Source organism: Culex quinquefasciatus, chromosome 2 (genome assembly GCF_015732765.1).
Source record: "Culex quinquefasciatus strain JHB chromosome 2, VPISU_Cqui_1.0_pri_paternal, whole genome shotgun sequence".
Taxonomy (NCBI): Eukaryota; Metazoa; Arthropoda; class Insecta; order Diptera; family Culicidae; genus Culex; species Culex quinquefasciatus.
Genome location: NC_051862.1, coordinates 64,631,207 through 64,658,346, shown reverse-complemented (window position 1 = coordinate 64,658,346; position 27,140 = coordinate 64,631,207). Strand labels below are relative to the sequence as shown.

The 27,140-nt window shown below is 39.3% G+C and overlaps 2 protein-coding genes across 2 annotated transcripts; one reads left to right on the top strand and one right to left on the bottom strand.

Moving 5' to 3' along the window:
- The first annotated feature begins 7,691 nt into the window (after positions 1–7,691).
- LOC6043166 (retinoblastoma-binding protein 5 homolog) lies at positions 7,692–9,606 on the top strand. Its single transcript, XM_001856848.2, has 4 exons — positions 7,692–7,797; positions 7,857–8,586; positions 8,643–9,292; positions 9,354–9,606. The coding sequence occupies exons 1-4, from the start codon at positions 7,779–7,781 to the stop codon at positions 9,437–9,439; spliced, it is 1,485 nt and encodes a 494-aa protein (XP_001856893.2). The 5' UTR covers positions 7,692–7,778; the 3' UTR covers positions 9,440–9,606.
- Positions 9,607–13,408: 3,802 nt separating this feature from the next.
- Positions 13,409–26,081, bottom strand: LOC6043167 (inositol polyphosphate 5-phosphatase OCRL). The gene is made up of 9 exons (XM_038255904.1): positions 25,747–26,081; positions 25,105–25,285; positions 16,867–17,546; positions 16,631–16,809; positions 16,221–16,575; positions 14,685–14,774; positions 13,975–14,620; positions 13,677–13,910; positions 13,409–13,619 (listed from the first exon to the last, which is right to left on the bottom strand). Exons 1-9 carry the CDS (start codon positions 25,822–25,824, stop codon positions 13,432–13,434), a joined length of 2,631 nt encoding a protein of 876 aa, XP_038111832.1. The 5' UTR covers positions 25,825–26,081; the 3' UTR covers positions 13,409–13,431.
- Between the last annotated feature and the right edge of the window lie 1,059 nt (positions 26,082–27,140).

Sequence of the window (27,140 nt, the reverse complement as noted above, 5' to 3'; positions counted from 1 at the left end):
GGAGCCTAACATTTCAAACAGGCACAAAATTCTTGTAAACAGGAATGTATCCCTTTCACTTAAATGACAGTTTACGTAAGTTGTGAGAGAGATTCACTCTTGTTTTCAAAAGTTTTGTATCCTTTTGAAATGGAAGGTACGAAATGTCCTGAAAAAATCATAGAAAAATATTGTCAGCTGGTCAAGTCAGCGATCCGAGTTTTCAGTTGAACTGTAAGTGTATTAAGTTATATTTTTGAATTTTCTTAGTATTTTTTATTAGAAACCCAACTAAACACTTTTCTGTTGCAACGCTGCGAGCTAAATTGGTTAAGCAATTCAGAAAGGTGGTTTTTTGAAAAAAAAAAAAATGTGATAACGTCGAAAACACCGGCCCAAATGGAACCGGAAAATTGCTGTTTGAAAAATTGATCATGTCGAGCCACCCTAGTAAACACGTTGAATATATTATTTTATGAAACTAACACCTAAGACTAATAGCATTTAGGAGTTTGGAGCAAAACAAAATTTAAAAAAATATAAAAATTGAAATAACAAGCCATAGTCTCAACATTTGAATGCAAAAAAGTGTTTTGAAATGCATTTTATATTTTAAAACACTTTTTTTGCATTCAAAAGTTAGTCGTTTTGCAATCATTAGTTTTCAAAAAATGTAAGATTTGACGAAAACAAAAGTTTTAGCGAAAACAAATATGTTTGCTATACTAAACATCGAAAATTTTAAAAAATTCAAAAAATGTTTAAATCAACCCAACATGCAAAAATGATTCTAAACGCAGAGGAATGCATTTCAAATTGATTTCAGCTGAATGCACTTACATTTCCATTGAAATTTCGAAATTTAAAAAAAAAATCCGGAAAATCCAATTTTAGTTAATTTCCATAGTATTATTTATTTATTTTAACTCTTTCCCAACATTACGGGGAAGGGGTAACATAAACATTGTAAAAGATTTGAAACGTCCTTATCTTGTCTTTAAAAAAATAATAAAACGAAAAAATTTAATCATAATTATAAATAATCATTGCTAAAACTGAAATTTTGATTGAAAAAATATAGCATAATCGATTCTTAACTATTTGTAGTACATTGGATTCAAGCTTTTGTGTAATTCTTTGGAATTTGTCATTTTTTTGAGTTTTTTTTTTTGTTTATGTATTTTTTTTTATTTGAGTTAAATTTGTTCATACATTCCCTATGTCAAAAGAAGCCAATTTGCATATTTCGTTTTTCCATACAAAGCTCCATACAAGTGGCCATAAGGATGACAAAACAAACTTAAAAAATTTGGAAAAAATTTAAGAGATTTCCTCATTCCATTGTGGACAACCAATCAGTGAGGTACTCCTGGATATTAGCTCCTGAAAAGTGCTTAAAAAGTGCAAAAATGCCTCACGGCAAGAAAAAGAAGCGGTCCTCACAAGCAGGATCGGCAGATTTGAAGAAGCTAAAAAATACCGAAGCGCTACCTGCAAAGCCAGGCAGATTGAGCAAGGACGCTCAAAATTCGTCTGGAAACCAGTTCGCTACCCTCCCTGTGGACGTGAGCGAAAAGGAAGAATTTGAACGACGGGAAAAGTTGCCACCCATTTTTGTGAAAACATCGTCATCGGATTCGGTACGAAAGTGGCTGACTGGGTTTATCAAAACTGGTGCTTTACGAGCTTCGATTCGTTTGTGTGCTGATGGACTCAAAATTCGGCCACCTACCAGAAAGGATTACAACTACGTTCGGGATTTCCTGAACAACACCAAGATTGAATACTACAGCCATGACGATCCAGGTAAACGCCCCATGAAACAGGTCCTCCGAGGCCTGTACGACATGGATGTGAGTGTGCTGAAAGAAGAGCTCAAAACTCTTAAGTTGAACGTGATCGAAGTCTTCAAGATGACGAGACACAACAAGGTCATCAAGTATCGTGATCAACTGTACGTGGTTCATCTAGAGAAAGGATCGACAACGCCGTCTGAGCTGAAAGCAGTTCGGGCAATTTTCAACATCATCGTGACTTGGGAACGTTATCGTCCAGTGCACCGTGACGTGACACAGTGTTCGAACTGTTTGCAGTTTGGACATGGTGGAAGGAACTGTTTCATCAAGAGTCGTTGTGCAACCTGCGGAGGTGAGCACAAAACACAAGCTTGCGAAACAATCAACGAGAACATCGAAGCGAAATGCTTCAATTGCGGCAGCGACCGTTCTACCAAGAATCGAAGCTGCCCAAAACGTGCTGAGTTTGAGAAAATTCGTCAGCAAGCGACGACGAGGCACCAATCAAATCGTCGCAAAACACCACCAGCATACACGGAAGTGGATTTTCCTGCTTTGGCGTCACCAGAAGCAGGATCTGTTCGAGTGGTTCCAAATCTGCAGCCATTGCCGTTGAATCAGCGGCAAAGAGTTGCAGAGAATACAACACCTCCAGGCTTCAGTCAGCAACCGAGGGAAAACCAACCAACATCAACGGGTGAAGGCAGCAGTGACCTATTTTCACCACAAGAACTTTTGAACATTTTCATCGAGATGACAACAACACTGCGTGGTTGCAAAACTCGCCAGGAACAAGTAAGAACGCTTGGAGCATTCATCTTAAAATACAGTTCGTAGTTTACTCGTTCTAGTGATTTTGAATATTTCAATGAATTTATTATTTAGTTTTAAGTTAGGATAAGTTGTTAAAGTGATTTTTTTTCTTTTTTACCCAAATGTATTCGATTCAATGCAACAATGTAAAACAATTTGAAGTAAATAAAATAAATGTGATGAGTTAATTATAAAACGAAAAATACAACAAAGATGAAGAGCCATACCACTTAGCTTGTAAAAGAAATGTAATTATTATAAGAAAGTTCAATCAAGACATATTTAATTAAAAAAAAAGAGATTTCCTTGCTGAATTCTTTAGGTTTAAATAAGTGGTTGTGCCAATTTTGAGCCAAATCGGCTAAGGGTTAAGGGATGATCGTTGAAGTTTGTATGGGAAAAATCGCAAAAATTTCACAATTTCGCCAAAAGGTGGCTTTAAATGTGTCAAACTTTATCTTATGCAAAATTTTATGACAAACAACTTTGACGAAGACCTCAAAACGATCCGATTAACCCTGGCGAATTATTAGCAATTTTAAGAAGTCGTTTTTATATGAAAAGATTTTTATCACCAACTTGAATGATCTTTAGAGACCCATAAACCTTAACCGAATTTTCTCAAAATTGGCACATTTACTTATTTTTGCCTAAAAAATCAAGTCAGAAGTTATCCCTGATTGTCGATTTTGTTTATTATCACCCTACTGGTCATACAAAATAGACATTATGTGAATATTTGAATAAAATATTACAAGAGATTTTTGTATGTCTTCGACAAAGTTACAGGTTTTGCCTTTTCGGAAAAATAGGTTCATGGAAAAAATCCCGTAAACTAAATTTGCAATCGAAAATTACATTATACATGTTTGATAAAGTGCATCGTTTTTCAGTTATAGGCATTTTAAGGTATTTTCCAAAAAGTATTTAATTTATTGCAATTTAAAAATACTTCATGAAAAGTGCTAAGCTAAGCTAAGTGAATTTCCTTTTGTTTTTTTTTTTTATTTTGACATTGTTCAGCAGTCCGGAATAAAGACTTTGAGATTTTAGAGGACAAAAACTTGAAATAAAATTTGCAATAAACTTATCAGTTTGAATTAGAAAACTAACTCCATTTAAGTGTTATGGACAATAGGGTGTAATACGGTTGTAGCATAGCATAGAATAGCATTGGTGTCTACCCGTAGCTGCTACTTCGTTATTGACCAGGACCCCCAAACATTGCTCCGTGGACCACAGATGAAAAGTAGGAACCAATCATCACCCCTTCGCAATTTTCAAAGGTCCCTATCATGCTGATCAATACCGACGCCGGCCACGACCAGAGGTAAGACACGGGGAAGTGGATGGGAATGTTAGTCCGATACTTGAGTGATGGGACCGCCAAATCGACTGCGTCTCCGACAAAGTATCACATGAGTTTTGAGGAGTTAGTAAGATGGGTATGAGGTCAGGATTCACTGTGGTAGGTGATGCGACCATAAGCAATTTGTTTATCGGTTGAAATTTTCAAAATCTTAGGCAGCCGGCTGCGGAAAGATAGCTATCTAGGGATTTAAATATAGTATTAATTCGACCGCGATTCTCCAGAAATTCTCCGTCGGCGTGCCTTCCGATCAACGGTGATGTAGGAAGGACTTCATTTATTGAAATGATTATTGAAATGATATAGAAAGGGCTTAATCCAGCAATACGACTTGCTAGTCTAAAAAAATAGGTACATTTTTCTAGAAAACTATAAATAGAGAACAACACAAAAAAACTCATCGGCCAACGAAAGCGAGTGAAAAAAAAACAATGAAAAAAAAGAAGGTAAAAAAACAGAACTGCGCGTCCCGAAAAGCACCACACTACTGATGCCATTATTTAATTATAATAGCCAATCACCCCATGCACTCGAACAGCGACACAAAAGAAACGGAAAATAACACGAAAAAACAAGACTGCGCGTCCACACAGGCACCGCACTACTGATGCCATTATTTAATTATAATAGCCAATCACCCCATGCACTCGAACAGCGACACAAAAGAGACGGAAAATAACACGAAAAAACAAGACTGCGCGTCCACACAGGCACCGTACTCAATAGGGTGTAATACGGTTGTATGGAAAAATAAAGTTGTCCAAATTTAGTGAGCACAGCAACTTTTTATCAATTTTATAAATATAAAAATAAAAAAATGGTTTTCCCATACAAATTCCCATAGAAAATTGAATCGCATTGCGCAATGTGAGGACTGAACCAATCGTTCCCAAACTTTGGGGAATTGTTAAGGGCCCTAAAAGGAACTAAAAAATTGCTGTGCTGGAAAATCGATTTTGATATTACACCCTAATGAACAATTTCCTGCAAATAGCAGAACAAAAGTGGAATTATGCTGCTTTAATCGTTTGAACCCGAATTTATGTCTTATTCATTATTGCCCTAATAATATATTAGAACAATAATGAAATTGTAATATTGTAAAATTAGAATAAAACATCGCCGATCAATTTTCACAAAGCTGAGTTTAGTTTCTTGTAATTTGCTAAATTATGCTGAAAAAAATATTTTTGACGGCCTTTGTGCAATTATTTTATTTGATTTAAAAAAAAAGAACAACATAATCGTTACGACAGAATATTATTACCCTTGTTTGAACAATTATGATGAAAAACGTGATGTGGCACAATATTTGCACATGTTCAATATTTTTAATCCCCCTTTTTCACGTTCTGCTTCGATCCCCCGGCATCCCGACGGTGCGAATTAATCTTCCACACTCCCACGCACTTGCTCCGGCCGTCCACCTTTTGGGCATTATTAATTCGACAATGTTTCCATTAACCCTAAATAAACATGTGTTTTTACTCCCGGGTTGAACGCCGCCCACGCCAGCGAAACGGCTCCCCACCGCTGCTGAAACGTAATAAAAGTCATAATCGAAAAGAAATATTTTTAATTGAATTTCCATGCACTCAGCTCTTTTTTTTCATCAGCGCGCGCGTTGGGAGTTTTCGTTCGCGGAAAATGGAGCAGCGGGGTTTTCCACATAAGAGCACGTGAATGGTGCACCAACCACAACTTTAATTAAAATTCCAACTCCAATTTGGATTGATTTGTTTTTTATTGCGACGATCCCGTGCTTGCATGGCACGTTTTGTGATAACTTTTTCACTGAACCCAGCACTTTGATAGAGGGTACAGTTAGTGAGGAATAGTGCAATGTAGGAATTTCTTTATAACATGGAATTAGATCTTTTTTACACATCCAATTCGTCACAAAATTTAAACAATTTCATCATAAAAAAATACATCTGCAGAATTTAAATTTTAACACTGATTGACCCCCTGTCAATATCACGGTTCAAATGACTAGAGTGAAATTGGCCCGTTGGACGGCAGTATCCAAAACTTCCAAAATGCGCATATTGGTACTCTAGTCTACGGTTTCGAATAGTGTTGCGTTATGTGATGTGACCACGGGAATGAATTAAAGCTTGGGCAAATATTTACCAATTTTACATTGTACAAATTTGAAACTCATATTTGTGTCAGATGAAACTGGTCACGAACTTTGTCACGAATGAATTTTAGAAAGGGACACACGTAGAAACGTACACGCAGAAAAATAAGGCATATTTGAATCAACAAAATGTTTTGTTGGTTTTAAAATCATGATTTTTGTTGAATCAACGCTAAACGTCAAAGGAACTTTTTCAAAACAACAAAAGACTTTTGTGGAATTGAGAAAATCAAGGTTTGTTTCAACGCAAAATCGGCGTTGATTATATTCAACAAAAAATTTGTTGATTCAAACCTCGTACAGGCTGATTCTACAAAACTTTTTTCTGGGTTTAAATGATAATTTTACATGGAAACCCAAAATATGACCAAAAATCGATTTTTCGACACTTTGGGTTAATTCTGAGGGCAGATTCAGATTCAGCGGGCAAAATTACATGGAAAAACATATGTTTGGACAATTTTCGAAATTCGTTAGGGTGGTCTTATAAGGTTTTCCCTTGAAAATTAGACTTTTTCAAATGAAGTTATCTCGAGTTAAAAGAAAAACACCCCTGAGATTTTTTCAGCGTTTGTAGTGCTGGATCTCCTCTTTCAAATGCAACCTAGTGCTTAAAATATGGCTTGTGCCTTTTCGAGATATTTAAGTTTTAATTTTGCATCTTTTTTACCTTAAAATCGCTGTAACTTTTGACCCATAAGTCCAAATTGACTTGTCAGATAATAAAAATGTTTGATTTTTAGAGCTCTAAAAGTGCCCCGAATACCACTTTGCTCTAAAACTTAACCCTGAATTGCCACGTTAAAAAAACTGATTTTTGAAGGTTTGCTCAGATGCTTTTTATAAGTTTGGTCGTAGAAGGCGTAGATTACGAGATAAAATTTTGGTGTCTTCGACAAAGTTGCTTGGATTGGCAAGCCCGTCAACTTTCTAGAAGACGAAAAAATTCCCAAAAATATTCCTGTAAAGTTAGATTTCCAAAATCACCCAAATCGTGAACCACCCAAATTTTCAACCAAACCAAAAGTTGCCCCTCTCCATATGCAACAACTCTTCTGAAGACACCAAAGCTCAAAAACTTAACCAGACGAAAAAAAAACTTAACCATTTTTCGGAAAATTCATTTTCCACTTAATTTTGCGATCTGGACCACTGTGCATTGCCTAAAAACAAAGACTGAAAGTCGTTTTGCAATAGTTGACTGTCAAAAAATCTAACCGACCTTTGAACCGACCCCGACCAGCATCCTTTTCATAATAAAGGTATCTACGTGCGCCTGTATTGCGTGTACGTACACGAAAAAGATTGAGGTTAAATTTTGCACCGGCCAGCAAAACAAATGGCGTGCAAGTGTGTGTGAGAGCGGGCTTAGATAAATCTATAAATCCAATGTTTTGTATGAATCATCACAAACCGTCATCTGAGTAAAAACTAGGCTAAACTTTGCTTGAAAAAGAAGTGCCCAATTTACGTTTTATGGCATCCAACATTTATAGCACCCTTGTCGACACCCCTGAAGTAAACACGCGTTTGACAGTTCTCTTGCCGCGACTTGTTTGTGTTTACGTTGTGCGGCGTTGTTTAGATGGCATCATTTTGGTCGTGATCTTCACGTTCCAGATTCTAAAATTAATTACGATTTTCGTCCAAACTACCACTTCCAAGTGGATCCTTCACCATGAATCTTCAACTTTTAGGTAAGTTGCGCCGATTTGCATTCAAGATTTGGGTTGTAAGACTTTTGTTTCCCTTCCAGAATCGTTCGGCCAGAACTACCCGGAAGAGTTCGACGGCTCGCTGGACTGCATCTCGTTGGCGGTAACTTGCGCGTTTAACAAGTACGGAACGCTGCTGGCCGTGGGTTGTAACGACGGCCGTATCGTGGTGTGGGACTTTTTGACGCGAGGCATCGCCAAGATCATTTCCGCCCACGTCCATCCGGTGTGCAGTTTGTGCTGGTCGCGGAACGGCCACAAGCTGCTGTCGGCTTCGACGGATAATAATGTGTGCATTTGGGACGTGCTGAACGGGGACTGCGAGCACAAGTACCGGTTTCCGTCGCCGATTCTGAAGGTGCAGTTTCACCCGCGGAACGATAACAAGTTTTTGGTTTGTCCGATGCGGTACGCGGCGGTTCTGGTGGAGATTGGCGGCAAGCACCAGTGTTTGCCGCTGGACAACGATGGGGATTTGAACATTGTGGCGTCGTTTGACCGGAGGGGGGAGCATATTTACTCGGGGAATGCAAAGGGGAAGATTTTGGTGCTGGACTCGAACACTCTGGAGATTGTGGCCAGCTTCAAGATTGCGGTGGGGTCTTCGAGTGCAACGGCCGTGAAGAGTATAGAGTTTGCGAGGCGGGGGGAGGCTTTTCTGGTTAACACGTCCGATCGGGTGATTCGAGTGTATGATTCGAAGGAGGTTGTCACGTGCGGCAAGGAGGGCGAGCCGGAACCCATTCAGAAGCTGCAGGATTTGGTGAACAAGTAAGTCGAGTGAGACATTGTTTGTAAAACTGATTAAACATGCTTTTCTTCTTCAGAACGACCTGGAAAAAGTGCTGCTTCTCCGGGGATGGCGAGTACATCTGCGCCGGAAGTGCCCGCCAGCACGCGTTGTACGTGTGGGAGAAATCAATCGGCAACCTGGTAAAGATTCTGCACGGAACCAAGGGAGAACTGCTGCTGGACGTGGTGTGGCATCCCGTGCGACCGATAATCGCCAGCATCAGCTCGGGGTTGGTTTCGATTTGGGCCCAGAACCAGGTGGAAAATTGGTCCGCATTTGCGCCCGATTTTAAAGAACTGGACGAGAACGTGGAGTACGAGGAGCGCGAGTCCGAGTTTGACATCACCGACGAGGACAAGTCGGTGGATTTGGCCGCCGAGGCCAAGCAGGACGAGGAGGTCGAGGTGGACGTCGTTTCGGCGGAACCGATTGCGGCGTTCTGCTCGTCGGATGAGGAGTACGAGGACGAGACGGCCCTTCAATTTCTGCCGATGGCACCGGAAGTGGAAGATCCGGAAGATGGGTGGGGATCGCAGGATAACGCCGATGCGTTGGGCTCCGGATTCAACAACAATTCCGGCGGCGGTGGCCACGATTCGATGGGGATGAAGGAAAATGAACCGGGTTCGAAGAAGCGCAAGACCAGTTCGTACGACATCTCCCTGGACAATGCACCGATTGAAGGTGAGCCCAAACAAATGCTGCCGAAAGTTAATTCTAAATTAACAAATTAATCTCATTTCAGACGTTCACCCGCTACTGCAGAACAAAGCCAACAAGGACAAAGCAACGGCGGCAAGCAAAAAGGCTGCCGGACGACCGCGGAAGTAACTTCCCCCCTAAGAGGTAAGCAAGGCATTTACATTCGAATTTTACACACCCATTTTTATTGGAACATCAAAATCTTCCGCCCAGAAATTGTTACTTTCTGTGCCTAAACCCGGTTTTTAGCGTGCAAAGTTTAAATAAGTCCTGTGTAAATATACCATTTCCACATTTAAAAAAAATGGAATTTTAAAAAGTGATGACCGCCCTGAAAAATTGGAAATTTTCGGATAAAAGTAACAAAACACAACTAAAGTTTTAAGTTACACAACGCTGAAAATGCGTCCTCCGTTTATTCACCGAGTTTTGTGATGTTTTTTTTTTCGCTAAATAGACACACCTACATTTGCTTCTCCGCCACGTTTACTAAACTAACTTCTCGATAACTATTTCCATGAATTGTGATAACCGTTTTTTTACAGTGTGGACTGACGTTTTTTTTTTAACCCGCACAGTTTGAAAAATCATTATTGCTTGGATTTTACTCAAAAACGCGCGATGGGATTTCAATTTTCTCGCTTTAAATTTTATATGGCGCATTCATAGGTTAAGTTTCGTCCTTACGGATGATGTAATTTTGTTTTATACGTAATTCATGTCCCGCGAGTCAAGTGCATGTTTTAAGATTCATTCATTCATGCATAAATAGTGCTACATTTATATGAGTATGCTATTGAATATCTAAACTTCTACTCAAATCATGGAAAGATGTCGGTGAAAATGCTCTAAGAATATGTATAACAAGTTTTAAACTATAGTTCAAACAGATTTAGGCTTTTAATATGGATGGGACAGGGCTTGAAAGAGGATCGGTCACTGACAGAGATTGGCTGATATTATAAACAATTTCTGGTCACCTTTTTATGATGGATCAACTATGGTCCCGTTGGAACAAGCTGTCAGGTAGGATACCTTACCAAACTGCCTTCTTGCTCAAACAAATCAGCAGAAAAACGTTAGGCAGAATGTCGAATGGCAGAAATTTCAGTGGTAAGAAAGGGTCAATAAGCAGACGATTAAGAAACCAAAATATCTAAAGGCTTCTGCGTGAAATGTCAAGTGAAATGGCCAAGGAAAGGGCAGAAAGTTAATCAGTAGAAAAAATCAATGGCAGAATAACTATAAGGCTGAAGTGTTAAATGGCAGAATCTTGGGCAGAATAGTAAAAAGGCAGAAAACCAATGAGCAATTTTTCTTTGTTTCACTTTTGTTGGTAGCTAATATTATTCAAAGTTCATGTTTTGTGTTGTTATCGCACAAACATAAAATTGAAATTTTTTATTAAATATCTCAAAATTTTGAAAAATCAGAAAATCTGAAATTTCTAAATTCAAAATAACAAACGTTCGGAAGTTTTAAAATTAAATGTTAAAAAATTAAAGAATTTCAAACCATATATGTAAACCCAAAAAATTCAAAAATTTAAAAATGCGTAAATTTATTAATTGAAAATTCGATAAAAATACAAAAAATTAAAAAATTTAAAAAGTTAAAAAATACGAAAATTCAAATTTGTTTAATTATGAAAATTGAAATTTAAAATATGTGCAAATTTGATAGTTTTTAAATTCTATGGTTCAAAAATTATTTTTTTTTTACAAATTCAATAAAACTATAAAATTTTGAAGTTATAAAATTTTAATACAATGCACAGTGGGCGAAATGGAACCCAAAATCGGACTTAATTGAACGCGGCTGGTTCCCTGGTATGAAAAATAGTGTTTCTTATGTAAAAAAAAATCTGGGGCATCGATTGGTGATGGTTTCATCCACCGCACGAAACGGCAATGGGTCCATTTTTCCCCAATTCCCCATTTTTTTTACATTTTTTCTAGAATATCGGTCTGTATTTAGAGCGGAGGCTTTATGCGGCCATCCAAAATGCACTTAACTTATGTGAAAATGTCCCAGGAATCCAGTAAAAATAACCACTTGCACCGCAAAAATCATCTAAGGCCCATTTAACCCCAATTTCGCTATAAAAGCATTTTTGGCCATTTTCAAATGTTAGGTCAGATTTTACAAATCTGAAAATATTTTTATCGTAAAGTTCAGACAATTTTACATAAGAATGACGATTTGCACTTGATAGTTGAACACATTTATGTTGATAAAAATAAAAATTATACAAAAGGCAGTTTATTCTGCGTTTGGTAAAATTGGCCCAAAACTGATTCTTCAATCTTTTTATTTGGTTTAATTTCTATATCAACACAAATGTGTTAAACTATCAAGTGCAAATCGTCATTCTTATGTAAAATTGTCTGAACTGTGTGTGTGTGTGTGTGTGTGTGTGTGTGTGTGTGTGTGTGGTCCAATCCAATACCCGCTAACCGGTAGCGAAATTATGGGAAAGTATAATTTGTATCAGACTTTGTATATGTCGAATGCTGATACAACTTATCTCAGTCCCGGGTATTAGGTGGTGATAGCCCTCGCGCTGCTTCCAACGACCAATTTCAGAATGGCAGAGATATTAGCGGCCCAACTCCGAGGTCGTTGGGCTTTGTCCGGCCCCGCCTTAACATAGAAGCAAGCACCAGACGGATCCTTGATCTATCTTAAGACTCCCAATCCCTTCAGGCAAATCAGGGATTAGAGCGTATTTAATATGAGAATAATAAAACATGTTTCATAACCTTCAGATGGCCGACTGGATAGAGTCCAAGACCATCAATCCAAAGGTGTGAGTTCGAATCCCACCAGATTCTGTTTCGTTTTTGTTCATATTCAAGGTTCAAATTCTTGATTCCAAATTTCAAAGGTACCAACCGGGATTTGATCCCTGAACCTTCTGCTTGTGAGGCAGAAGCCGTAACCATTAAGCCACGGAGCCGGTTTATGTAAAATTGGCTGAACTTTACGATAAAAATATTTTCAGATTTGTAAAATCTGACCTAACATTTGAAAATGGCCAAAAATGCTTTTATAGCGAAATTGGGGTTAAATGGGCCTTAGATGATTTTTGCGGTACAAGTGGTTATTTTTACTGGATTCCTGGGACATTTTCACATAAGTTAAGTGCATTTTGGATGGCCGCATAAAGCCTCCGCTCTAAATACAGACCGATATTCTAGAAACAATGTAAAAAAATGGGGAATTGGGGCAAAATGGACCCTTTGCCGTTTCGTGCGGTGGATGAAACTATCACCAATCGATTCCCCGGATTTTTTTACATAAGAAACACTATTTTTCATACCAGGGAACCTGCCGCGTTCAATTAAGTCCGAGTTTGGGTTCCATTTCGCCCACTGTGCAATGGATTATCCATAAAGTTCAAGTTCAATAGATTTTGAGAATTATAGAATTATTTTTTTGCTAATTAATATTCTGCTGTCTATTTTTTCTGCTGATTAAGCTTCTGCCATTTAACTTGTATGCCCTTTTTCTACTTTTTGATTTTTCGGCTCTTTGAATTATTCTGCCATTTAATTTTCTGCTGATGGATCTTTTATGTCATTTAAATTCTGCAAATTTTGCTGTTTGAACTTTTCTGCCATGTAATTTTCTACCAAATTTTCTGCCGATTGACTGCACAGTGCACATGCTTTCTCTTTTTCTCTCTCTTCCCATCTCTTTCTTGTTTGGTGCGGGTAAATGTGGCAACAGCAATCTATTGAAGGCAGTCATGATGAAGGTGATCGGAATTTCGGTAGAATTCAAACGAATGTGCGAATGAGAGGGGTGGTGAGAGGGTAATGACTGTGTGAGTTACTTTGCGTAGCGCTAGTTGGTTCGACAAAATTGGTTCAGAAACAAAAAATGTCGATTCTTCAAAAGAAAAAAATTCATTGCAGGCGAAATAAGAACATGAAAATAATTGTTGAAGTTTTGGATAGATTTTGTCGAAATGCGATACGTCGTAAACAGAAATGCTTTTTGCCTTTATTTCCAAGCATTCAACATTCTCTCCCTTTCTCGGTGGTCAACTTAGAACTATTTGAAACAGACTTCTCCCAGCCCTAATCTATTCCTTGGAAGTACTTGAAAAAGTCCTGCTAGTTCCCAGTACCAATCTCTGCCCGCGCAAATTCCTGAATCTTACTAGTCAGGAACGTCATCATAAACCGTCGCCGCTGGTCCCGCTCGCCCTCGGTGTACGCGTACACGTCCCCGGCACCACCGGTTTGGGTTGGCCGCGCTGGTGGCAGCTGACTTCGGATCATGATTCGGCCGAAGATGGTGGCTAAAATGTGGGAAATTCTTGAAGTTATCTTAGAAATGGTCGATTCAACCAACTCACCCAGCAACTCCAGTCGCATGTTGGGATTTCTCCGCCGCAGTTCGATCAGGAACATGCAAACGTACAAGAAGACCAGCCGGTTGACTGGCTTAAGCTTGGTCCGGATCAGCTCCCGGCAGCGGTCGTAGTTGTCCGCGTTGACGATGCACTCGCGCTCGCTGATGGTGACCACCGGTTCCGGTAGAGATTCGAGTAGCATCAGCAATGCTTCCGCGGCCGTTTTCGGAATGCCGGCTGAGAAATGGACAATCCAAATTATGACATCTTAAAATGAGCCCTAAACAAACCAAGTGCTTACGAAATGCTTCCGATGACCAACTGTCCAGCCAGTCGCGAATCTCCAAGATATTCTCATGCCGCGAGTGCGTCCTGTTCGTCGTGAACAGCTGCGCCGTGTCCAACCCGTTGTTGTACAAATAGTCCACCAGTCGCCACACCTCTCGCGGTATCTTGAGATTCTCGTCGTCCGTCAAATCCAGCAGCTTTTCCTCTTTCTCCAGCGCAATGATCTCGTTGATGTCATACTCAAAGATCGGCTTGTTCAGCTTCATCAACGTCTCCAGCGTCACCCCGAAGCAACTCGTTTTGTACTCGCCAAAAATAGTAATAAAAATATCCCGTCCCTTGTCCACGTGCAGCACGAGAATGTCCAACGGAATCTTCACCCCCGCCTTGGCGTCCTTCAACTTCCGCAACATCCCCGACGCAGCCTTCGCGTCCACAAAAATGTCGATCCGAATGCTCAAGCTATTGCCCGTGTACAGATCCCCCGACTTGTGGTTAATGTGGATAAAGTCCTCGCACACCTGGCTCGTGCGGTCGTCCTTGGCGGCAAACTTGAACCGCACCGGCAGGTGGCAATTGTTCGCCACCAGCAGCTCCCGCGAATACTTTTCGTTGAACCGAATCAGACCGAAGTCGATGTCGGTTTGTTCGACAGTTATCTGCAAGGAGATGGATTGTCTTAGCTAGTTTCCTTGTTGAATTCATCAATGTTGAGTTACTCACCTGAGGTTGGTTGTCATTTTCAAATTTGTCCACCGTTTTCAATACTTCTTCGTGTACTTTTTTGAACTTGTGTTCGTCCTTAGTTTCGACCTGGAAAGAAAGAAAGTAGGAACTACTATTTCAGCCGGTGCATAATCATAAATTTAAGAATTGAAAAAAAAATAAAAATCATTAAAATTAAATCTTAAACTGCTAAAAAACAAAAAAAAAGCCAAAATAAAAAAAAATCTATAAATAAAAAATTAATATTTTAAAGTCTAGGAAATTAAAAACTGTTTGTAATCGATTGGTCTAAATTTTATTACGGATAATAGAATTACGAATTTTTTAACTTTCTTAAAATGTGGGTTTCTAGCCTAAAATATGACTCCAAAAATGCTCCAAAGTTAAATGATTTGAAAACTTATCCTATAGGAATACAAGAATTTAGGTATTTTATAATGTAAGAATTTAATAATTTTAGAAATAAAGAACTTAAGAAATTAAGAATTTAAGAATTTAAGAATTTAAGAATTTAAGAATTTAAGAATTTAAGAATTTAAGAATTTAAGAATTTAAGAATTTAAGAATTTAAGAATTTAAGAATTTAAGAATTTAAGAATTTAAGAATTTAAGAATTTAAGAATTTAAGAATTTAAGAATTTAAGAATTTAAGAATTTAAGAATTTAAGAATTTAAGAATTTAAGAATTTAAGAATTTAAGAATTTAAGAATTTAAGAATTTAAGAATTTAAGAATTTAAGAATTTAAGAATTTAAGAAATCGAGAATTTAAGAATTTAAGAATTTAGGCATTAAAGAATTTAGGAGAGAAAAATTAAAAAAAATAGGAATGTAAAAATTGAAGAGATTAAGAATTTTGGATTTTAGCGACTTAAAAATTTAAAAATGGAAGGATGGGACCATCCACAAACCACGTGGACACGTTTTTTTTTGGAAATGACAACCCCCCCCCCCCCCCTTCATGGACAACTTCCATACAAATAAAATCTTTTTTGTATGGAGCGTGGACAATGGCCAACCCCCAAGCTGTCCACGTGGTTTATGGATGGTCCCGATACAATCCCAGAAATTATTGATTTTTTGTATTTTGGAATTTAAATTTTGAATTCTTGAATACCTGAACTATAATTGCTTGAATTATAAATTTACAAAAAAAGTCAATACCGTAAACCGGGGGGTGACTTTGGTTGGATTTCAATTTATTTTTGTTTTTTAACTGGTAAAGTTTTTCTCTTTTCACTATTTTTTATTTATTTTTTCAATAGTGTTTAAAAAACACGACTCCCTACATAGCGCACTTTTCTCATTCAGTCACGCAACCCTGATTGCTGCCATACCCTGTTCAGATTTTCAGATCGATCGATCCGCGAAACCATTTTTGCAATTGTTGCCATCAGTTTGAAAAAGACAATTAATTCCATTTGAAATAATACGATTTTTACTTAATTACCATTCAGAGAAAAAAAAACATCTACGAAACAAAGCATGACGATTTCATCAACCCACTGATAAACCCCCCACCCTCAACACTTACATCCACATTGAACACCGCGTACACCGGCTTGTGATCGCTCCTCCGCAACTGCATCACGCTGTCGTACTTGAGCAGCTCTATCCGCGGCCCCTTCCACAGAATCCGATCGCACCACGCCGGACACCGGCTCTTCTCGCTGCTGTCCCAATCGTCCGTCCCGGGGTTGTACTTGTACGTCGGTCCAAACAGAATCTTGCCCTCTTTGTACTCGCGGAAGATTCGCTTGCGCAGCTTCTCCTGGTACAGCTGGTCGAACGGATACAGCTGGTTGTAGTCGCGGCCCTTGTCGTTCACGTACTCCTGGGTTATGTCCCCGTTTAGTCGGTAGTTCAGATCACCAATCCAGAAGATGTGACTGCAAGGGAACTCTTGTTTAAGCGGTTGAATTGGTCAGATGTTTCGGAACTTACTGATGCTCGTCGATGGATCGACCACGGAACGTTTTCTCAAACGACATTCTCCGGATGATTTCGTCGTGGTCGTCGTTACGGCGATCCACCTCTTGTGTGTGGGCAGCCAGATGCGTATTGACGAAGCACAGCAAGGCTTCGTTCAGCTGGAAGCTCACTCCGACTCCTCCTTTGTTACCCTAGAATAGACCAAACGTTAGAGAGTTGTCTTCAACTCAACCCCTTCAAGATATTACCCATTTCAACGTCCCCGTCCCGACCGCCGCCGTCAGGCAATCCGAGATTTGATCCCGCAACGACTTCTTCACCGCCACCGTCAGCATCATCCCCACCAACCGGACCGACGCCAACTCCTCGTACGGCGCCCCCTTATGCAGACCACTCATGACCTTGTTCACCCACGTCCGGTCAATCTTCGTCTCGTTCATCAGAATCTTCTCCGGCGTCCACTCAATCTCCTGAAAGCCCACCGCGTAAATGTCCGGCGGATCCTCCGTCGTCGAAAGCCACTCCGGAAGCTCGATGTTCTCCGACGTCTGGCCGTTCACGTTCCACGTCCCCGTGTAGACCTTGTACGGCCCGTACACAATGTACTCGTGCCGTCGTCGATCCAACTCCTCCTTAAACTTGGAGTCCCGCGTCTTCGGAGGTTGACTACCGTCCGCTATGTTCCGATCGATCGCCTGCAGATCCGCCCGCTTGTAATAATCCAGCCACTTGAAGTCCAACGGGAAGCTCGCGGCCGCAGCCTGAGAAGAAGCGCTCTTGTACGCCGACACCAGCTCCTTCAGCTTGGAGATAAAGTTGTCCCGCGAGCTAAGCGTGTCCGGTGTGGCCTGGTAGTAGTACACCGTCGGTTCATTCTGCGAGAAGATGGTGAACTGGTGGCTCGAGATGGAACCGGCCGCGCCGGATTCTGGAAAGATAAAATTCTAGTTGAATTGATGTCTAAAAATTTATTAAAGTGTAAAAACTCGAAATCAACCAAGCTGAAATTGTGTGGGGTAGTTGACTCAGTTCTCGAGATTTTATTTTGGAAGTGCAGAATGGTTCCAAGGTAATTCTCTACGAAATCGGTCTTTTTTCTTTATTTTAGTTTTTGTATTTTTTAATCTGGCTGAAACTTTGTTGGTGCCTTCGGTATGCCCAAAGAAGCCATTTTGCATCATTCGTTTGTCCATATGATTTTCCATACAAATTTGTCAGCTGTCCAAACAAAAATGATATTTGAAAATTCATAAACTTGTACCTTTCGAAGGAAATTTTTGATCGATTTGGTGTCTTCGGTAAAGTTTTAGGTTTGAATAAGGACTACACTGAAAAAAAATGATACATGGTTAAACCATTATTGGTAATTTTTAATTTCACTTTTTGTCACTAAATCTTGATTTGCCAAAAACACTATTTTTATTTATTTTTTCCGATATGTTTTAGGGGACAAATGCCAACTATTCAGAAATTTCCAGGACTGGCAAAATTCTTGGACCGAGTTATGCATTTTTGAATAAATATTTACTGATTTTTTTTAAATAATCGAAATCTTGGTCGCAAAAATTTGCCAACTTCATTTTTCAATGTAAAATCAATTTTGCAATCAAAAAGTACTTTAGTAAAATTTTGATAAAGTGAACCGTTTTCAATTTATAGCCATTTCCAGGTATTTTTTTTTAAATAGTCGCAGTTATTCATTTTTTTAAATTGCCCACTCTTGAAAAAAATATTTTTGAAAATCTAATCTAATCTAATCAGACCCTAGCGCAGCCAATCTTTCGAAGGGATCCTGGAGAGTGCCCCTTAGGTTAGATGACGCCTAGCAATCTTCTTGTCATTTATTAACATTTGTAGTGCGCCATTGCATTAGAATGCATTGAAACATCACAAGCGTTAAAGCGGCCAGGCCTACTGCGTAAAGCCGTATCGCAGAGATGTCTCGTAATTGGGTTGAGTTTGAGCACTGAGTGTTCGAACAACAACACAATTCTGAATCGACAGGGGAGGAAGAAGCGTGGGGACACACCACCATACGCTCCGAGATTAGGTTGTATTCGTTGGGAGCACCATGCTAAGAAGGTTTGGTACTCCGGGACCCTCTGGGATGGGACATTGTATTTCCACGAATGCCCTGGACACTATTTCGATGCCTCTGTGCTCTCTTGTTCTAAGCTTGCTGGTTTTCCTATCTAGTTAGCATAAGAGAGCACAGAGGCATCGATTTGCCGTGGTTATAGCGCCACAACTCGCTCTCTGTAATAGTATTCCTAATTCCAGTCCACGCTCACCAAGTCGTCATGACCTAGTGGTTAGCATTTTTGCTTACCAATCCAAAGGACAGGGGATCGAACCCCGCCTCGAGCGACTTTGATTTTTCGTTCATATTCATCATTTCAAATTTCTATGTTCTCAACTTTCTCGTTGGGAGCAGATGGGAATCGAACCCAGAACCATTCGCTTACAAAGCGAACACCGTAACCAGTCAGCCACGGCCGCTCCTCATTGAAAAAAAAATATTTTTGAAAAGCTCAAAAACAATATTTTCAAACAGGTCTAACATTTCAAAAGGGACAAACATTCAATATTACGTCCTTTTAAAATTTTAGTCTTGATTAAAAAAATGAAAATATTTTTTTCGAGAAAATCGAAAAATTCCACGAATGATTCATGTTTTAACATTGAAAATCGGACCATTAGTTGCTGTGATATCCACGTTCCATACAAAAAAGATTTAATTTAACAACAGTTTATAGGACCTTTTTTTAAAAAAAACTCTAGAAGTGTTGGTTTACTTCACGTGACAACTGAGGCATTTACTTTCTAAAAAATAATAAGAAGCAAAAAAGGGATCAACCACGTACACTGAAAAAAAACCAGCATAGCAAAATCAAATGTTTTTTCACGTGAGCTACTCCAAAAACCAACACGTTAACTTCACGTGCTTTTCCTTTGACTCTCACATACTTTTCATTTCAAATGAACGCGAAATTCATTCAGCTCCAGCTGATCATTGGCAAACAAACATTCACTCATTTTTCGCATGGTGTTCACGTGAGATTCAAATGAATTTCATTTTGATTTGCTCCAATCGACTTGTTCTTTGATTTCCAAGTGAAATTCACGTTAGTTTCAAATGCTATCGATGACGAAAATTAATCCTAAAGCAAGATGGCCTGTTTCATAAAGTCCGAGCTAGAGCTCGCGTTCCTAATTAGGATTTCTTCCAGAAAAAAGTGGATTTGAATGTATAAAATATTGCTGGATTATTTATCATAATATGGTAAGTAATTTCTAATGAATTCTGTACAATATTTAATACTTAACAGAAAATTTATAATAATTCTCCAGGTAATCATGGAAAGGATAATTTCCGGCGAAACCTAGGGATTCCCATGGAAGAGGACATTCCAAGACCCCCGTCCAGGCTTGTTCTGGTGTGTGAGAGTGTGAGAGATCCGCTGATCGTCCAGAATCTTTTTTCTAAGTGTGAATCGTTCTCGAAAAAGTTAAGTTTTTGATGAACGCCTAAACTCCCAAGTTCGAGAAAAGGGGGGAATTTCCATTCAAATTTCCCCTATTTCTTGAGCTTGGGAGTGCAGGTGTTGATCATGCAAAAGTGTTTGTTAAGTGTTGTTTATGTTACATAAATAAAGGCAAAAATCTAAAAGATATTACACGTATTTTTATTTTACAATCACAAATATAGAATAGACAAAAAGTATGCTACATAAAACCTTCACTTGAAAATGAAAAGAAAATCATTTGATTTTAATGTGCAATCCATTTCTTTCTCCCCTGGGCTTTGTTATAATGAGTGTCATAGGTTTGATGCTTGTTTGGCAAAGAGTATGATTTGATTCGATGTGGAATTAAAATCGAAGTGTTCAGTATATTGCTGAAGCTTCCATTTTTACACATGGACACCACTTCATGCTGCGAGAACCCACTTTGGCGCAGTCTCAGGGCTTAATCGATGGCCGGTAAGCTGTCATCGAGACAAGGAGGTTCTCCGATAGTGGAAATATCACATTTGTACAATGAACCGCTACATATGTGATTTTTCCCTATCTTAATGTGGGTGTCAGGTAGGAGCAGCTGTGGCTGAATGGTTACAGTGTTCGCTTTGTAAGCGAATGGTTCTGGGTTCGATTCCCATCTGCTCCCATCGAGAAAGTTAAGGACATAGAAATACTTGAAATGCTGAATATGAACGAAAAATCAAAGTCGCGGAAGGCGGGGTTCGAGCCCCCGTCCTTTGGATTGGTAGGCAAAAATGCTAACCACTAGGCCATGGCGACTTGGTGAGCATAGGTTGGAATTAGGAATACTGTTACAACCAACCCGCAACGCCTTTCGAGGTGTATCCTAGGGTTCTACCTCTCCTACTAACATTGAGTCCAAAACCTCCCTACAAACATCTATACCACTAAGGTGACGTAGGGGTCCTTGCGCGCTTTAGATAGGTGTTTACTAACGATCCTTCATATCCCTGAGGATAGCTTGGACCCGGCCTGGACCCCCTTATGCCCTGGGTAGTATTACACACTCATCAAAAGATGAAGACATGGTATCTCCCGTGTTGGATTATTGTTCCGGATGAGGGTCTAACACAACCAGACCAAACAGTGGGATAAGCGTTGTGGAGCCTTCCGGTGGTGGGGCGTCCTCCAAATGCTAATGCTAATGCTAATCTTAATGTGGGTGTCAGGTTAAGATGCGGGTTTTTTATTTTATTATTTTTTTTTATTTAGTTTTTTAAATTTAGTTTTTGTACAATTTAGGATTTTTACTATAAATATCAACTTGTTATACTTTGCCTTTAGTTATTTAGGGACAAAATTAGTAACAGTGAATTTAGTGATTCTATCAGAATCGGTGATTTTCATTGAAGTAGCATAAAAACCATTATGATTTGTCAAAATTTTCGTAGAGTCTCGATCAATCAATAGTGAAATGATATCGGACTAAGTTCGTTGATCTGTTTAACTAACGGTTGTCGGATTATGATTGTATCGACCATTGTTGCGAATCGAGGATCTATTGGAATTATGACGATCAAATGGTCGTCTCTTTTTCAATTCACGACTTGTAAATGTGAACTGTTATTAATTTTTATTTGTTTTTTAAAAGAAGCCAGACAGGTTTTACAAAAAAAAAAACGTTTTTTTTTGCTATTAATTAAAATGTCGGGGATTTGAGATAAGCGTAGCTTTCGGATAGGTTACTTTAAATCTTGTATTCAATTCAAGTTAGGTAGTTATCCGCAAATGAAAATTTGGACTTATATGAATAATTGAACATTTTGGACTTACACACAACTGTGCATTTATTCTAGAGTCAGATCCTGGGTCAAACGGAGAGAATCTTCTGTCTCAGTTTTCACGCTATCTCTCGAGTTCTCCATTCTGCTCTCACAACCGCAAGCTTATGGAGGTGGCTCGCACTGACAGCGGCTCGACATCCTCTCCGCTTGCCTTAGGTCAGATCCATACAGCGTCATTGTTTATTTGGTCGAAGTGTACTAATTCATTGGCAGATCTGATTCTAGTTGTAATGTACGACAAGACTACTGACGGACGTGACAGGACGAGGGCCCAGTTTAGAGGTTTCGACATCAACGATGTGCGGCTGGATCACCCTCCCAAAAAAAAAAAAAATGTGCAATCCATTTCTTTCTCATAAATATTTCATTTGATAATCATGTGGGATGACACGTGAGGTTAACGTGTTTTGCATGTGAATTCATCGCGTCCCGCGATGACAAATTTCTGAGTGATTTGCACATGACATTCACATGTAAAGTCGTATGGGGCAGATTCACGTGTGAAACATGTGATATTGCTATGTGACTTTCTTTCAGTGTACACTGAAAATACGCCACACTTTTTATTCAAGTGCCCAAACACATGAATGATTGAATAAAGCCACATCATAGATCTAATTGGTTTGTGTTTCAACATCAATCCAAATCACTATCAAATGCAAGTGTTTGGGCGATTGACTTTTTGGTATTTTTTGACACGTTATTGTCAATCGGGTGGCTCAAGCTTTTCAAGTGTTTTGCTCATGAATTTGTCCCACTGTCTTGAACTATTCAAAGTGATGAGAAAAACACTTGAAATTGATCTTAGGATCTACACAAAACAAGCACTATTCAAAGTCAACATGATTTTCCACTTGAATTTAATGTGTTTAAACGGTTTGATTTTAGCACGACTTTTATCGATGGCTAGAAGCGAGGCTAGAACGAGTAGCACAAAAAACTCTCCCGTTTTCAACTGGCCGGCCGGCGCAGTGGTAGCGTGCACGACTAGCAAGCGAGAACCTGTATATCGCTTGTAGGGGAACTATACCCTTTTTCAGCCTATTTCTATTATCAGCCTATCAGCACTTTGATCATGTATTCCAGCTTTCATAAAGTTTTTTTGACTGTTCCAAAGTAATGAATAGCTCAAATAAAAGTGAGCAAGCAACTCTCCATTGTTGATATATCTGAAAATTTTGATTTAATAGCGGAAAACGGCGAAAGTGATGAGAATTGGTCGAACGGCTTAGAGTGATTAAAATGGGTATATTTCCCCTACGTACTATTATTTTTATTAACACCATTTAAAATTCAAAGGGCTTTTGTTAATTTGATTTGGTTAACCGCGGTGGATTTTCTTGAAATAATTCGAACTGTCAAAAATCCACCAAAACATCTACCACATTGATCACACAAAAAACTGTGGTAGAAAAGTATCCACCGGTAGATCCTTTGGTGGATTTTTGACAGTTCGAAATATTTCAAGAAAATCCACCGCGGTTAACCAAATCAAATTAACAAAAGCCCTCAAGTGTTTGGCTATTGAAATTATTTCATGGCCAATCACCACAATTTCAAGTGTTTTGCGATTGATATGTGAGTGCTCTGTACTGCAGGGTCAGATCATGTGCGAAACACTTCGATGCGCTGTGGGAGTTTTGCTCAGTGTAGGAGAATACCGTAGTAACAATTCAATAGGGCGAATCTGCGTTTGTAAACAAACAGTCTTTCTTACTTTCTAACCTTTCTTACTTGACGTGAACTGTTACTTGAGCAAAAGGGATAGACTGCTTGTTTACAAACGCAGATTCGCCATATTGAACTGTCACTACGGAATAAATAAATGAGTGTCGGAGGTCGTGACGTATTGCAAACTGATTTGAGAATTATGCTATTCTTTGAGTAATTTTTAATTTTGACTTTTTTGTTTCATTAGAAAATTGTCAACAGGGTTTCTTTTACGTTGTAAAATTTGTCTAGCATACTTTTTTTTTAATTTTGTATTTAAAAACGTTACTTGGATTACCCGTAGGTGGTTGGTGCCTTCCTCAAATTTAAAGGGAAATGCTATCCAATTTTTTTTTGCTATCCAAAATAGACACAAAAGGGCGGACCTTTTAGTGTTCTATAAACTTGACTATTCATACCATCAGATTGGGTAGTCAGATCTTCATATTTCAGGGCACTTATGTGCTTACCACTTATTATGGGGTAGTCAAATCTCCAATTCAATTCGTGCTCGTGATTGCATGATAGATCCGGACAACGTTTTCATCAAAATATCTAAGATCCGGCTTCCAAAAAATGCATAGATATTACTTACGTGCTTATAACTTTTGATAGGGTTGTCAGATCTTCAATATTTTGGACGCGTTAAAAAGATCTTTGAAATACCTTTCTGAAAATGTATAACATGACGAGTTTTCTTACAAAAACTACCCTTTTCACAATTTCCGAACTTTAGTCAAAATCGTTTTTTAGCATATCTTTTGAAGTACTTCACTAATCTGCATAATTTTCAATAGCGACTTATGTAGCCCCAAGATGGATCGAATTAGACAAATTCGGTTCAGCCAATTCCGAGATACCCGAGTGACATTTTTTGATCAACATCCCACCACACACAAAGACATTTGCTTGAATTTGATTCTGAGTCGATAGGTATACATGAAGGTGGGTTTAGGAGGTCTAATTGAGAAGTTAATTTTTCGAGGGTGAGGAAGGCAAAAATAAACGTTAAAAATATGAAGTTAAAAATCAATAGCCGTCATCCCCTCACAGACAGTCTTAAACACATTTTAACTGTAACTCACGGCCAGAGTGCTGAATTAAGCTCAAAATACAAATATGATTAGAAAATTGTATATTTCCTCCCTAACCCGTTACATGAAAACAAAAAACCCCAAAAATATAATTATATTACTCGAGCAAACATTTCATTGCTTTAAAATTGGCATTTGCGTCACAAACTGCAAAAGAAAGCAGTGTAAATTATTTATTCATACAGCTTTGAGTACATACTCTTATTGGTGGTTCAAAGCCCGCACAAGATCATCTTCGAATTTGCTCAACGTTCTCACGAGAAATTTGGTCACCGTCTGCCACTTTTAAACCGAGTTGCTGTCTTAAGCAATTTGTCGACTGTTGCGCTTGACCGCGACTTCCTCTCAAGACTCACCTGAATTGAGCCAGAATGACTCATCGATGGGGTAGACGACGACCACGGTCAGGTCGGAGATGCTTTCCGGCGGGTAGCGCGCGATCGAGAAGGCAAACAGCGCCGACGTGTAGTTGGAGCTGACGACGACCAGCAGCCGGTTCTGGTGTTTGGCCCCCACGATCTGGTACGCTTCAAAGATCTACCCGTGTTTATTTGGTTAAGGAAAGAGGTTTTACGGCCAAGAAGATGACTAGCATGCAAGCAATGACGTCATGGAGCTCGAATTCGATTCGAAGAAACCCAGAAATAGCAAAAACGAAGCATAACAACAAAAGGCAACACTCTGCTAAAGTCGTTATTGCCTTTCTTGGAGGGGAAGGCAAGGCAGAGTCGTTGCAATGTTGCAAGGCCGCGAAGCTTAGAAGAAGCCAATGTGCTGCTGATGTAAACAAACGGTGAGATAATGGTGGTAGAAGGTTGTAGACGCACAACACAACACAAGGGGAAAACCAACACCATCACAAGACCCCTTGTAGAAAGGAAGATTCAGCGAGCAAAAAAATCGATTGCATTATCGCGGAAAACGCTTCGAAATGCCCTGCTAGATCCAACTGAATCCTTACAACCAAAATTAACAATATTTTCGAAGCAAAAGGATACCGCCAGGATGGACTCGCCCTCGCGAAACTTCTGCGTGACGGTCGCGATGATCGTCGAGTCATAGCTTCCGGAGCTCATGATTCTACAGCTGCAACTCCCTCCTCCAAAGGTTATCCACAATCGATCCGATAGATGTGCTGCTGACGTAAATTCCACAACCCTGCTATCATCACCGCGTTAAGCACGCCTCACGGACATTTCCGAGGTCGAATTTGATAAGATAGCAAATTCTTCCGAGAGAGCGCAAAAAAAAGAACTAGCGACGACGAACGAAAAACTGCGGAACGAAAACTGACTGAGCGCTGTTTTTTGGTTTCACTTTCTGACGCTTGAAACGAAACGTCAAACATTGGTGACCTGCTGGTTTGCTACCCAGTGGGGAATCGAGTTTGAGGAGCGAGCTGGGGCGTTTGAAATTTTTATAGCAAAGTAAACAGTAACTCAATTTTGGGTAAACCTAATTTGCTACAAATGATTCATTGTACACTCAGCCAAAACAACTTTTAAATTTCATAAGGTCTCCCATATAAACGATATCAAAATCACCTTTTATGAATTCTATATGTTTGCTCTATGATTCATTGTTGCTCCTATTGATTTTATATGGTGAACTTATGAAATCTACCAACATTGCATATGTGAAAAAGCTATATAGCAGACCATATGAAAACAAATTTTATGATGGCGAAAAAAACAGGACAGTCGAAAGGAGAGATAATGAATAGTTTTTTGAAAACGTAAGTTTAAATGAATTGTTTCGTTTTTAATGCAACTAATCTGTTTTTTTGTTGTTCCAGATGCATTTTGAATAGAATATAACCGAAAATCGACGAAAATGTTCTATGTGGTACCTACTCGGCACACCGTATCCAGAGACGTCGCTCCGGAAAGCCGAGACATTGCCGGATTCGTATAATATGCCATACGCTGAGACAGAATAACGTGAGTGCTTTAAAGTAAACTAAATAAATCAAAGTTAAAAAAAATGTAATACATTTCAGCGTAAACATGACAATCGCCGCCATCTGACGGGACCGGATTGCTAAATCTATGTTAGGCTCTGACGTAACCCATCGAGAACTCGACCAAGCAATGGCACCGGATGAAGTGACACGCATCGTTCCGTGACGAACCTGGTCCACAAGAGAAGAAGTTGGTAAACCCTCGAGTGTGCTGCGATTGGCCAACTAGTTCGTGTGCTACGGCCCTGCTGAGTTGGTTTTCGAAACAGGCGCCGTCAAAATCACTCCGTCTCATAATCGGAACGATTGTCACCAGCTGGCGTCAAGCACGTTCCTATGGCATCTTGAAGTTCACCGGAACGAAGCAACTCAACGCTATGAAGGCCGTGACCGCACTTATTCATTTGAAGGGTCCGCACAAGAGAATTGTCG

What these genes read in the sequence shown, in the direction of transcription:
- LOC6043166 (XM_001856848.2), top strand. An exon ending in CTGCAGGATTTGGTGAACAA is followed by an intron (nt 8,587 to 8,642) that starts GTAAGTCGAGTG and finishes TTTCTTCTTCAG; the next exon opens with AACGACCTGGAAAAAGTGCT. An exon ending in GGACAATGCACCGATTGAAG is followed by an intron (nt 9,293 to 9,353) that starts GTGAGCCCAAAC and finishes ATCTCATTTCAG; the next exon opens with ACGTTCACCCGCTACTGCAG.
- LOC6043167 (XM_038255904.1), bottom strand. Translation starts at nt 25,824, where the DNA reads ATGAGCTCCGGAAGCTATGACTCGACGATCATCGCGACCGTCACGCAG. An exon ending in GGACGGGGACGTTGAAATGG is followed by an intron (nt 16,810 to 16,866) that starts GTAATATCTTGA and finishes GGTCTATTCTAG; the next exon opens with GGTAACAAAGGAGGAGTCGG. An exon ending in ACGCGGTGTTCAATGTGGAT is followed by an intron (nt 14,775 to 16,220) that starts GTAAGTGTTGAG and finishes CTTTCTTTCCAG; the next exon opens with GTCGAAACTAAGGACGAACA.